This window comes from Macrobrachium nipponense, chromosome 43 (genome assembly GCF_015104395.2).
Source record: "Macrobrachium nipponense isolate FS-2020 chromosome 43, ASM1510439v2, whole genome shotgun sequence".
NCBI lineage: Eukaryota > Metazoa > Arthropoda > Malacostraca > Decapoda > Palaemonidae > Macrobrachium > Macrobrachium nipponense.
The window spans coordinates 6,098,049-6,112,415 of NC_061104.1; the positions used below are offsets into that span (position 1 = coordinate 6,098,049).

Here is a 14,367-nt window from a genome sequence, read left to right on the forward strand (position 1 = left end):
AAGCATGGCTTGTCTCTTGCCTGAGAACTTCTCTGCAGATTGGCTAGGAGTTCCCTCTTGTATTGACAAGGGTATTAGGGAGGGAGCTCTGGTTGCTCTTATATGTCCTAAGGTGTAACCTCGACACAAAGATCGGCTCTTCTGTATTCACTTTTTGATGAGAAACATCTGTTTCCAAAGGCAACAGTTCTAGGTATTGCATCTGACTTCCAAAGGAAGAGTACACAGGCTCTTTCACAATCCTCCAAAAGGCCTAGAGATCTCCTGCTGTAAGCTCGAGGCAGTCGCTTCCTTCAAGACCTCAGCCCTTTTGGACTAGACAAAGATCTTTCTCCCTCTCCAGAGGAAATACAACTTTCTCTTCAATAGCCATCAAGAAATCATCATTGAAAGTTCCCTCTTGTAAGTGAGGAGAACATTCTCTGTCCACAAGTTGGGGCCAGACTCCAGGTGTTTTGAGAAGTTTGGCAGGAGAAGGGGTCAGAATTATGGATTGTAAATGTTCTGAAAGAGGGATACGTTTTCCTCTTTATAAAGAAGCCTCCCTTAGTCAGCATTCCCGTCATCTTGACAGCTTATTCCGCAAGATTGTGGACGAGGTAACATCTCATAGAGAGGGGACAATAGAGGAAGAACAGGACATTTATTCTCCAGGATTTTACAATATAGTCTTTTTGTAGTCCCCAAGTCATCGGGGTGCTGGAGGCCCATCTTGGATGTCAGCGCCCTCAAATGTCTTCGTTATATAGACAAAATTCAAGATGGAGACAAACCAAATAGTCCTGTCATCCATTTTCCCAGGAGACTGGATGGCTTCCATAAACCTTACGGGATGTGTACCTCCATGTCCCTATCCACCCAAGGTCAAGCAAGTACCTCAGGCTTGTTTTCGAAGGAAGGGCGTTTCAGTTTCGCACCCTTTGCTTCAGACTTACGACGGCCCCGCAGATTTTCACCAGAGTAATGGCTCCCATTGCAAAGTGGCTTCATCTACAGTGAATAAGAATCTCCCTGAATTTAGAGGATTGGCTTCTCAGGGCCCATTCGGAGAGTCAGTGCACAGAAGACCTCAGTTAGACTCCTGCTAACACAAGAATTAGGAATTCTTAAGTAAACTCGGAAATCCCATCAGAAGATTCTGTATTTGGAAATGATAATAATATCTCAGAAATATTGGGTTTTTCATGCTCCGAAAAGGATAGAATCATATTTGAGGAAAGTACAAGAGAAGAAGGAAGTGTCAATGACTTGGTCCCAAGATCAAAAGTCGTTACAAATAAACGTGAAGGAACAAAAGGCAATACATTTAAGCCTTTGTCTTTCTCTATTGTGGTACATTCAGACAACATGACTGTTCTGTCATATATAAGAATATACAGTGGAACCTCTACATATAAAGTCCCTACGTACAAAAAATTCAGGTTATGAAAGCAAAGAAAGATTTTTTTGCTTCTATGTACGAAAATAATTCAGGTTGCGAAAGGGTAAAGTCCCGAGATTCGCCCGGGCCGCTGAGAACAATTTTAAAAACTGGCGCACCGCCAACTCAGTAGACTCGCCACCATCCTCCCGTTCTCCCATTGGTTCCTGATGCTAGTCACCGCCTTAAGATCCTGCTCTCTTATTGGTCAGCATCTGTCCCATCATGCCTCTGTGTAAAGGCATTCCTTGACCATTTTTTACAGCAGCATTATTAAAAACATATGGAATTCGTTTGTTCACATATATTTCGTTTGTTAAGGTAAATTCGCGTTAGTGATTTCGCTTTCATTATACTGTAAGTTACTTTATCGTGTTGTTTGTGAACTTAATGACTTACGTTATTAGCCATGGGTCCCAAGAATGTTGCCGAAGTTTCACAGAAAGAAGGAGGATGGCTTTCTATGGAGATGAAGATGGAGATAATCAAGAAGTGTTAATGTTTTCTGCCATTTGTTAATGTGTTTCATAAAAGTTTAGTGTTTAATGTTTTCTGCCATTGTTTTAATGTGTTTCATAAAGTTAAGTTTTCATGTTTTCTGCTGTTTGTCCTCCCCTCTGTTGCCCACTTTCGGACATCACCTCACTCGAAGGTAAAAGTTTTCCACATTTTACTACCTACAAGTACGTACATGTAAACACAGTATTTCTTGTACCCTATAGTACACTAATACACTTTATTTACAGGTACAGTAACGGTTAGGTTAAGTATTGAATGGTCCAAATTGTTGTATTTCATTGTTTATTGGTCAATTTAGCTGTATTATAAAATTTACTGTGGTGTTTATGAAGGGCTTGGAATGAATTAGGCAATTTACATGTAAAACGTAGTTTAGTACGAAAAAATTAGGTTACGAAGGCTGCTTCGGAACGGATTAATTTTCGTAACCGGAGGCACTATTGTATAAGAAAGCAGGAAGGGACTCTCTCTTTCTCTCTGTACAAGGCAGCAAGAGAACTCCTTCTCTGGGGGAGACCAGAACAACCCTCGAATAGTTACCAGATTCATCCAAGGAAAACTCAATGTCTTGGTGGACGAATTAAGCCATCAGAAACAAGTCCTCTCGATGGAATGGACTTCAGATCCTCTGGTCTGAACCTTTGGAAACTTTTGGGAAAACCAATGATGGATCTGTTTTTTATGTCTCGAAACCATCGTCTACCACTGTTTTGTTCTCCAGCACCAGAAATGCAGGCTTGGGCAGTGGATGCTATGCCTCCTCAACTGGTTGAACAAAGATTATATGCCTTCCCCCATTCAGTTTGATCAGCTAGGTGATAAACAAGTTTCCAATGCACCACAACATCTCTATTTTGGTGTTTTTTTTTTTTTTTTTTTGGCAGGCAAAGGAATGGTTTCCCGACCTTTTAGACCTTCTGGTAGACTTCCCAGAGACTGCTTCCAAAAAGCAATTTCTCAGAAAACCACACTTGGAGATTCCATCAAGACCTGTCTTCTCTGGCCCTGACAAAAGAAAGATTTTTGAAGGCAGCTTCAGAAGCAATCCCTAAATGTAGAAGACAAGTCTTCGAACAATGTAAATCAAAATAAATGGAGGAATTTTAGTGGTGTAGGAGTTCCAATATCTCCTCTTCTAGGACTACTGTGACCCAAATACCTGGTTTTTCATTACATCTAAGATCAGCTAAGAACCTTTCTACCTCTACCATAAAAGGCTATAGAGTTATGTTGGGTTCAGTTTTTTGCCATAGAGGAATGAGCTTTTCCTCCAATTCAGATCTGTCAGACCACAAAGTCTTTCGGCACCTCAAAATGTAAGGATTCCCTTAATGTGTCTTGGAATCTTGATATATAGTGTTAAAGTGGTTTTCTGAACCTTGTTTTGAACCTATGCATGCAATTTCATTGGGAGACTTAACTAGGGGCTTTTGATGAGGAAAAGGCTAATTGGAGGGGTTGCTATGGTAGTGTTTAACACTCGCCCCAGGTTTATACCGACACCTTTTACATAGGTGAGCGAGTCAGAGAGTTCTGACATGTCCAATTTAGCAGTTCTCTGGTATTATAGCAATATTTTAACAGAAATAGTGCTAAAGAGACGTATTTCACTGGGCGACACGGCTTCCTCATCAAGAAGTATTTCACTGGGCGACACGGCTTCCTCATCCAGAAATAGACTTTTCCTACGTCAAAATCCCCTTTCTAGTCACATTGGCGACGGCAAAACGGGTTAGCGAGGTGCATGCTTTAGATAGAAGAGTAGGCTTTCCAAAGGGAATGCAGTTTGCTCCTATTCCCTTGGTTTTTTGGGCAAGAACGAGTCCCCTGCTAATCCATGGCCTCGTTCTTTCTCAATTAACAGCCTGACATAGATCTTGGGAACCGACGATCACGAAAGGACCATCCCGTGAGGTCCTTGAAACATTACTTCTATAGAACGAAAGACATTCGTGACAACTCTTGTAATCTGTGGTGCTCAGTTAAGAATCCATCCAGACCGCTGCCTAAGAACGCTTTAGCATTTTTCCATAGGGACATCATCCAGGAAGCACACTCCTCAGTTCAGAAAGACATGTTTCCTCTATGTAAGGTAAAAGCTCACAAAATTAGAGTAGTAGCCATGTCACTGACCTTTAAAAGAAATTAACCTATTACGGTCTACATTTTGGAAATGCAAATCTGTTTTTGCCTCACATTATCTTTGCGACACTGAAACCATGTATCATGAATGCAGTACGTATACCTTGGGTCTGTTTTTAACAGCTGATGTGGTGGTGTTGGGAAAGGAAGTGTAGGAAGCTAGCTTCCTAAATCATATATTCTCCCTGGTAAATATAAGGTGTTGATGTTGTTGGGAACCCTGGAGGTACAAGGTACCTGGAGCACCCTCCAGTCCTTTGGTAGGGTGGTGGTGGTTTTTTATGGCTATGTTTTGGGTATAGGTAACAATCTTTTAGATTTCTGGTTATTTTTTGGTACTGAGATCCTGGGCAGGGGCAATTTGAATATCCTTGCTAGCTATCGTTATTGTCCTTCACTACAAAGTTCTCACTATAGTAGTAGGCACTCCATGGCTATACCGCCATGCCACTACATGATAAGAAGAGTGACAACCAGAGATGTTATCTTCCTGGAACAACTCTTTTATCAAGTAAGGAAACAACAAACATTTTATTGATGTTGGCAAAGCTTTCTATTCTCAAACCGATTATATTAACAATGTTTTGAGGTAGAACTATCCATACTTCAATGAGGGAATCAGTTATGTAATTACTGGGTAAGTAAATTAATTAAGAATGACATTTTTAAAATAAAACAAACTTTTAATTATACTTACCCAGTAATTACATGATCAGAGCCCACCCTCCATCCCCTAGCATGGATTTATTATTTACAGGCATAAAAAAACCAAGCTCTTTGCCAATTGTTCCTCTCTTCCCCCGAAAGTCGGGGGTATTGTTACCTAGCCAAAACAAAACAGAAAAATTAGAGCGACCCACAAATTTCGGAATTTTAACTGCCAGGCGAGGGAAACTCTTAGCTACTGGGTAAGTATAATTAAAACATAAAATGTCATATTTCCCATAGTGCATAACAAATTCTAGGAAAGAGGCAGATTCTCATTGTTGTACATTTCTTACAGATTATATATAGCCAGTTGCTGCCGTAAAACATGGATTCAAAAGGCAAAAAGTCTTTCGACAAGAGAGCATACTTCAAACAAAAGTACAAGAAAAATTATGGCAGCCAACAGGAAGGTATGTTGTACAACTAGAAATTCTGGTCTCATAAAATCACAAAGTATAAGTTCTTGTTTTACATTACTACTACACTTGTAATGCTGTAAATGCTACAAAATAAGCCAGTACCAGTGAATTATCCATTCTGGATATTATTATCAGTGAATAAAGTTTTTGTTACCCATATTCATTGCAGAAACAGAATGCGTTCAGATCTTCACACAAAAACAGTGATAATATTAGTATGTTTACTAAGGTGATCTTACAAGGTCTTACATCCTCAGGATGAGTTCCACAATACCCATTCAGGCCATGTAATTTTCTTCCTTGCAATTTCCTCAGAATAAAATTGCTCTTCTATAAATCATTGTTTGTTTTACCTTTCTGGGCTCAGCGTTGTTGTTTTACCTTTTTCATGCTCCTCTATCAATCATAATTTGTTTTACCCTCTTCAGTCTCAATAAATTCCAACTCAAGGAAACCTGTATTTTATATTGTTCTAAATATTTGAGATTCAACCACATTTATCCTTTCTCAAACTAGTATTAATTCATCCAACTGTGCAAACTCTGTTCTCAATACTTCTGTTTTCCTTGGATTTTTCTCAAGGTCCATCTAGCTAGAAAAGTGATGCATTCTGTTAAGTAAGCTTTTTAAATCTTATGTCTTGCTATTTAAAACAGCATCATCTGCAAATTCTGTGCTTGTCAAGTTTCTATTGTCATTCCCTCTAAAGCTTTTCTATCTCCAATCTCTTTCTTCTTATAAAATCCATATAAAGGGCAAACACCAAAACTGATGCATATAACCTTTAGTACTTGTAGCACAAACCACATATGCATACTCCAAATGCAATTAATGAGACTCCATCACCATCCAACTTTGATGTGGATAATTTCAATTAGCTTTCTAAATTCTGCAGGAATACTACATTCATATGAGACTCGACATTGTTGGTCAGTGGACACTGTTAAATGCTATCTCATAATCAACAAAAGCCATCAGATGGAGTTTTAAATTCCTTAAACTGCTGCACAATATTTCTTAAAAGTAGTTGATCTTTATAACTCCTGCAGTTTTAACATTTACTTGTTCATCTTTTGGTATTTTATAAATTTCTTTCTTTAGCTTATTTGAATAAGCAATACTGAATGTTTTCATCATAACTGATGTAAATGCAATACATCTAGTATTGTTACCACATTCATTCAGGTCACTATGACTTCCAATTCCCAATCATTATGTTTATTTCCTCATTCCATATTCTTCAAAACTGTAATTTTGAAACCATATAATTTCATTTTCAGCTAGTCTCTACAGTGATTCCATCATTCCCTGGTGTTTTCTCTCTCAGGATTCTTTGTAACTCAAGTTAAAAAAGCTATGATTTCATTTACTAGTATACATACAGTGAATTCAGTACATTTATCAGATTATCCCCACATACCTTTATTTTTTCACTAATTCTTCCTCTTCACAGGTACTTTCCACTTTCTTATCACCAACAGATTATATATTAATTAATAATAATTCTGTGGGCTACCCTAACATCAATGTCACTCCCTGAATATAAGTATTAATAAAGATTACTGTCCATAAAGCCTCAAAGCAAGAAAGGGCTGCTTACAAACAATGTAGTATAAGAAAAAATGCTAAACAAAATTGATAACATCAAGGCATAATTTCATATTATTAAATTAGCTGGAAAGGTAAATTATTAGGAAATAATTATGCCCATAAAATAGACCTAATTGATACGTAGTAGAAATCACAAAAAAAGACATTTTTATAATAAAATAAATTTGTGTATATACTTACCGAGTAATTACACAGCTATAAGTTTCTAACACTATGGCTGCTAAAAGTCTGAACAATTTTGGAAATCGCAGTAGCGCTCTTTTGTTTTGGCTGTATGTAGATAACCCCACCCACTTTCGGTGAAGAATATTTACAACGTAGCTGAACAGAACAATTTGTTTGTGCTCTATGGTAGGCTCCCATTTTGTAATTATTGGTAAGTACAATACATAAAAATTTCCCTTTTAATTATAAAAGAAAATTGGTCATTTGTATATAAGTAACTGAATCACCCACATTGGCAAGGTGGTGGGGGATTACAATGGACATATATTGTTTCAAATACAATAAATCGTATTCTAAAAACAGTTACTTTTAGATGAAAAGCGGTAAATTAGCTAGCACTTTTAGGTGCTTTATTACTGCTTCTGGTCATCGCTCCTCTCTACCTGTAGTGATGGGGCATCAGGAATCTTGTCTCGTCTCTCTTCAGTGGGTGCTTTGCAAACATGGGATAATTCCGCTTGTTGCCAAAGCTGATAATTGAACCAAATAAATGCCCTTGCTCTGGGCATTTATACAAAAAAGCTCATGATACGAAGGCCGCCTCGGAACAGATTAATTTCGTATCTTGAGGTACTACTATAGTCTGGCATAGCTTAATTAAAAGTCAAATTCAGTAATTATCTAAGCTAATTAGTGCCAGCAAAGTAATGGAATATGTCACCCAACCAATGAAAAAACCACATCCATCAGGTGACCAAAATTTTCCAGAGCTGCACAACCACCATATACATACTACTGTGGTTGACTGGCAGAAACAAATTTTTCTGTTTAGCTATGTTGTACCTATTCTTCCCTGAAAGGGGATGGGGTGCTGTAGTGTTAGAAACTCATATAAAAATACTGGACTAATATTGTAGATACAAGAAAACAGCCAACCTGAGATAACAAGATAGACTAACTATTTCAAGCCCATTGTTGCAGGTTTTCTTCAATATCTTTTTATATACCAGCTGTATCCTTTTCATATTTTGGCACACCATGTTTAAGACCGTCCAGTAATTTTGGGCAATATAATGAAGCGCCAGAATTTATTGATCAAGGCAATTTACTCTTGAACTTTTTCAATTTCAACATTTGTTGTAGATATCCGAACACCTGTCTTTGGCTTCACCTGTCCTTGGCTTGACTAAAGAGTTAGAAAAGAAGCTGCAAAACCTAACACTAAAGGAACTAGTGTGACATAAAAGTCAAATTCAGGAATCAAAATAAGTAATACTCTAAGCTAATTAGCACCAGCAAAGTAATAAAATACGTCACCCAACCGGTGAAAAAACCACATCCATCTGGTGACCAAAATTTTCCAGAGCTGCCCAACAACCATATACTATTGTGGTTGACTGGCAGAAACAAATTTTTCTGTTCAGCTACAGTGTGCCTATTCATTCCCGAAGGGGGGTGGGGGCGATCTACATATACAGTGAAAAACAAGAGTGTGCTACTGGGATTTCCAAAATTTTTCAAATTTTTAGCTGCCATAGTGTTAGAAACTTATAGCTGTGTAATTACTTGTATAAAAATATTGGACTAATATTGTAGATACAAGAAAACAGCCTATCCTGAGATAGCAAGATAGACTACTAACTATTTCAAGTCCATTGTTGCATAGGTTTTCTTTAATATCTTTTTATATATAAGCTGTATCCTCTTGATATTTTGGCACACCACGTTTAAGACCGTCCAGTAATTTTGGGCAATATAATGAAGCACCAGAATTTATTGATGAAGGCAATTTACTCTTGAACTTTTTCAATTTCATCAACCTTTGGTGTAGATGTCTAAACAACTGTCCTTGGCTCAGCTAAAGAGTTAGATAAGAAGCCCCACCCACTCGTTTCTCTCTCTATCTCAAACTTATGAATGGAGGAGTGTAGTGCGATATGTCTTTTTATGTTTTTCATATCCAAATTAGTTAATACATTAAAAATTTTTCTGTATTTCATTGTTTTGAGGGTATTATAAGCTCATGGTTCAGTTACAGCATATAGATACAGTAGATGAGTGGACCAACAGAAAATTAAGAGGGGCACTAGTAGTTTACTGGTTTTCGGGCATGTTGATTTTGTCATCCAGTACATATGTGCAAAAGTCTGAAGTCCCCCATAGCTGAAAGCATACGTCCATCCAACTGTATGAGCTATGGCAAATGTGTTGCAGTATTGTCATCGTGGATGCTGCAATGCATTTGCGTTATGGATGTTCACTGCATATAATGCAAAGGAGGTAGCCAATGGGCTAAGAATTTCTCTGAAAAGGTAAGGGATAATCTCATTAACTGTTCCCTTTAACATATGTACATTGTACATGCACTGGAACATGATCGAATGATTTTAAAATTCTCTTATCAAATTGACAATTATGGCATTCTGTGGAAAAGTTGAGAATTTCTATGTTTTGCCGCAAAACTACACCAGTGGCAACTGCCATGGGGAGATGAATGACCAATTGTTCCTCTGATGGTTGACATCACTACCTTTACCCTTTTACCATCGCTTCTTGAGCCATCCGTCCTGGTAATAATACACCATACCTTACCATGCTAACAGAAAATAGTCATTGTCTCGCATCTGCAATATCTTACAATCAAAACTGGCCCACTACCACCCCATTCTCATAGCAATAAAAAAAAACATACATTATATATAAAAATGTAAAAAGCTATATTGTAGTACACTTCTGTTCATGAGTTTGAGACAGAGAGAGAAATGAATGGGGCAGGGCTTCTTTCCTAACTCTCTAGCTAAGCCAAGGACAAGTGTTTGGATATCTACAATAAATGTGGAGGAAATTGAAAAATGTTGAAGAGTAAATTGCCTTAATCAATAAATTCTGGTACTTCATTATATTGCGCAAAATGACCAGAGAGTCTATGCTGTGCCAAAACATCAAGAAGATAAAGCTGATATAAAAAATATTCAAGAAAACCTATGCGACAACAGGCTTGAACTGATTAGTAGGAAGGTGATACCCAGCAAATACTAAGTACGTAATTACAAAGTACATTACCCAAACAGACAAAAATAAACAACAAATCATTAGATACAGTATGAAGTAGCAAAGATAATTAACATACAAAAGCTAGAATTAAACCAGCTACAATGCTGATATTTTTATTCAAGTGTGTGACCAGGGTACTCAGATCCTGACTTTAAATAACAAAAGATATTTAAAATTTCTCTGTTGCTTGTATATTTTCAAACCCAAGACAAAACTAAAGGTCATTTTTCTTGTATCACCCAACAAATGTATTTAATTTTTTCTAGGTTCACCTTAAATTATGTTTTTCAAAAGAATTAAAGATTTGTTTTTTAAAAGAATAAAGATAAGTAGTAATTTGTGTGCATTGTATCCATAGTTTTCTGTTGGGCAAAGAATTCAAACAGATTAGTTCTACTCTCAAAGATTAGTACTGTTCTTATGTTTATTTTGTGACGATGTGCTATATGTATTTTAAGTGAAAATCTTTCTTCCATCCAGGTCATGGTCGTGCTCTTTTGCAGAAGAAGGCCTTTGTACGACAGTATTACAAGGAGAAAAAATGGCAAGAAAGAAAAGAACAGAAAAGATTAATGCAAGGTGAGTTTTAGATGGGCATTTACATTAATTAGCCTCAACAAAAAGGTTATTGACACAGCATACCTGTTAGCAGGATTATGGAACAGATTTTGATGGAACTTGGTGAATAATTTTTTTGGGAGTCAAACTAAATTTTATTCTCTAGAAACCATCCCAAGTCTTCATTGCTTTTTGTTAAAAGCTTACCACCTGAAGGAAATTTCTACCACTTTACATTCATTATCAATTTGTCTTACATCTTGCAAACATTTTTAAAACCACTTTTTCTCACTCTGTTGTTGATATGTATGTACTTTAGTTCATATGGTTGCTACATTAAATTCTGATACATCTGTGTTATTACAGTAAAATTACTAACTCAACAGCTCCTGTGTATAGCAGCTAAAATTCTTATTTTTTATGTGTATAATTTCTTGTGTTTTTTTAGTTATATTTATACTCAATATAGTCTTCTTCTTTGTCTTCAGCCTTTATCCATCTCTATATGGGGTCGCTGTTCCATCTTCTATCTTGCGTATTCTGTTCTCTTAACCCTTTTAACAATTTACACTCAATATACTCCCCTCTTGTAATTGTAAAAATATTTGGAATTAATGCTCAATTATTTTATTCATTTTATCTTTTGTTCTTGACCTCAGCAGCTGTTCTGGAGTAATATCTGATTAAGGAAAGATCTAGCTGCTAAAAGGTTAATAGATGGAGGGAGATTAAGTTAAAAAAAATAAGTAAAAAGCCCATGAGGGTGTGATGGTAATGATTACAAATTAATCGCACATATCACCAATACTATACTGATAATTAATGTCATATACAGTACAGGTGTCATGAAGGTCTGAGCATATCCTCTTAATCTGTTTGTAGCTCATCTAGTTTATTACGTTACAAATCCATTACTTTACATTAGCCTTAATGTATGTCCATGCAGTCTTCCAGACAATCAACAGAAGAATTACTCGAATTCCACCTGGTTGCATATGTCAGATTCTGTTTCATATTTCTTCTGGTAATAAACTTCGTCATTCTGTGTTTATTCATATTCACAGTTCACAATCTTTCTTCAAGAAAAAAATTTATTTACATACTGCACTCCTATTTTTATAAATACTGTAACTATGTTTAATTAATAAAATATCATGCACTGCTAAACTCTTTCTTGTTCCGATACGTATACAAACCCTCGGTCCTTTAACAATAGGAAGGACTAGCGGCAGCTGGGACGGTCGTAAGCTTCGAACAAGGGGAGAACGGTAGTTAACTGCTTGTCCGATCGTGAGCGCGCCCGCGCGCCCGAGAGGTGAAGAATCACTTTTTGCTTTCGGCCGCGGGTGTGAAGGACGTGTTCGTCATCGCTCTCTGCCCGCTTCATCGTCGTATGCTTTGTTTATATTGTGGTTTTCTACTAATGGTTTTGGTTTTGACTTGAAATGAAACTGTAAGTACACTGTTTTCATTTTCATTACTTAATTATGAATCAACATGGAGCTATCGCCGTAGAGACGGCGATTTCCGCTCTTTTCATGAATTGAACCCTTGAATTATGTCTCGGTGCCGAGGGCGGGCGCACTCGCGCCGAGTCATGTATTTTGGGCGAAAGTGTGTAATTGAAAGATGTAAGTACTCTTTTTCATTATATTTTTGCCCTGTGCGTTCGTTGCCGAGAGCTTGATTGCGCTCGCAAGAGCCTCTTATTTTGTATGAATAGAATGCAATGAAAGTGGTTCGCAATGCAGTTTTCTTTTTTTTCATTTTCATTTATTAATTGCATCAAATTTTAATTTTGGATCAATTTCCTTTCCGCTCTTACCCGGGAATTTAATCCCCTTACGATTTATTGCTGTGTGTGAAAGTGAAAATAAAAGGCAACGTGCGCAGTATTGTTTCATTTTCATATATATTTGATAGCATCATATTATTATGATCAAGTTTCCGCTCTTACCGGGAATTGATTTTTCCCTCTTTAAGTTCTATGAAGTGAATCGCAAGTGCGTTATTTCTGTTTCATTTTTCATATACTTTTTCACTGCTGTGCGGGGGTAGGGGAAGCGAAGGTCCTGCCAGGAAGTCGTCGGAAAGCTCTCCCGCGACTCCTTGGTATCCGATTCTTCGTCTTCTTTCCTGCCCCCCCGCTCAGCTTCCTCGTATTTTGTTTTTGGGGTCTTCCTTCCGTTCGGGGTGGGGGCATGTCTCCCCCCCCCCGTGCGTGAGGGAACCCCTCTTACTAATCTGTCTGTGCTACCGCAGGTGCTACAGCCGGGGAGACGACCTTGGACGGAGGTATGGACCACTGCGGCTGCAGGGCGTGCCTAGCATCCACGATCTGCTGCAGAGTCTAGCGAGGTCGGTGCGGTGACCTTGGAGTGGTCTCCACTACAACCTTCACGGCCGCTTATGCTGCTTCCCCCCGCTGGTCTAACACTCCCATGCTGTGTCGGTGACGCCGTCTGCCGCTTCTAGGGCCGGTCGCCGCCGTACCGAGGAGGGGTATTGCCGCCGCCGCCTGTGTTTTCTTCGTGTTTGCCTGCCCCAGACTTCCGCTGTTCCAGCAGCTCGCCCCTGGACCGGCCGCCAGTACCACGCTGGCTGCCGATGATTCTACGAGGCGATGGCTGGGCCTGCCGTACCTGTCGCTGATGTGGTTCCCGCTACTGCTTGCTGTCCCTTCTGTGTTTACCGCTGCCGCTGTTCCTGGCCGCTCCTGAGCTGGTTGCTGTTCCTGTCGCTCCTGGTTCCTGCGCCTGTCCCATGCTGGTCCTATGCCCCATGGTGTGTCTTCCCCAGTCCCAGGTCCTTCCGGACAGGTGCAGTCGGGCCGTGTTGCTTCGGCAATAGGCCCGACTCCGGCCCTGGATGGAGACCTGACGACTGTCCTGCGTGAGCTGACGAAGAAGAGGAAGGTGTCATCTTCGTCTGTTGCTGCCTCTTCCCCTTCGACTTCTAAGGCCCATAAGCCGAAGAAGAAGAAGGCTGCCTCCCCCCCCTAAGAAGTCTCCTTCGGGAACTTCTAAGGGCCCGTCCCACCTCGGTGGGACGTACCTTCTGCTGGTCCTCCTGCTCCTTCGGGAGCGGGGCCCGTCTCCCCTTCCGTAAGGAAGAGATAGACGGGGACCAGAGGAGTATCGGTTAGCTCTGGTACTTCCTCGCCTGGTGCTAGCGGCGATGGCGACCGCTACGCCAGGTTCCGGCTCGGTCCTCGTCGTTCGCGGGAGATCCCGAGTGTACGCTCCCTCCCTCGGAGACCGTGCAGCCAAAGTTTCGGCGCCAGAGTTCGCTCGGCGCCAAGACCACGGCACGGCAGCGAGCAGGCTGGCGAGAACCGCTCAGGTGACTCTCGCCAGGCCAGCGGCCGCTCTCGCAGCGACCAGCTGGTAACCGGGTTTTGTTATTCCCCCTAAGAAGACTCCTTCGGGAACTTCGAAGGGCTCGTCACATTCCGGTGTGACGGGGGGGTTCTTCTGCTGGTCCTCCTGTTCCTTCGGGAACGGGGCCCGTCTCCCTTCTGAGAAGAAGAAGAAGACGGGGACCAAGGGTGTGCTGGCTACCGCTTGGTACACCCTCGCCTGGTCTTGGCAGCTCTGCTGCTAAGCCAGGTACCGGCTCGGTTTCTCGTCCGCGAGAAGTTCCGAGTGTACGATCTCCTTCGGGTGACCGTGCAGCCAAAGTTAAGACGCCTGAGTTCGCTCAGCGTCATGACCGAGGCACGGAGCAGAAGACTGTCGAGAGCCGCTCAGGTGACTCTCGCCAGGCCAGCGG

The 14,367-nt window shown here is 40.1% G+C and overlaps 1 protein-coding gene across 1 annotated transcript in view; it reads left to right on the forward strand.

The window, feature by feature from the left end:
- Positions 1–14,367, forward strand: part of LOC135213787 (thyroid transcription factor 1-associated protein 26 homolog) — a gene marked incomplete at its 3' end in the record, with an annotated part of 99,680 nt that overhangs the window by 61,566 nt on the left and 23,747 nt on the right. The window contains exons 2-3 of the mRNA XM_064247914.1: positions 5,085–5,199; positions 10,519–10,617. Coding sequence (XP_064103984.1) covers positions 5,115–5,199; positions 10,519–10,617 — 184 coding nt within the window. The remainder of the gene's footprint in view (positions 1–5,084; positions 5,200–10,518; positions 10,618–14,367) is intronic.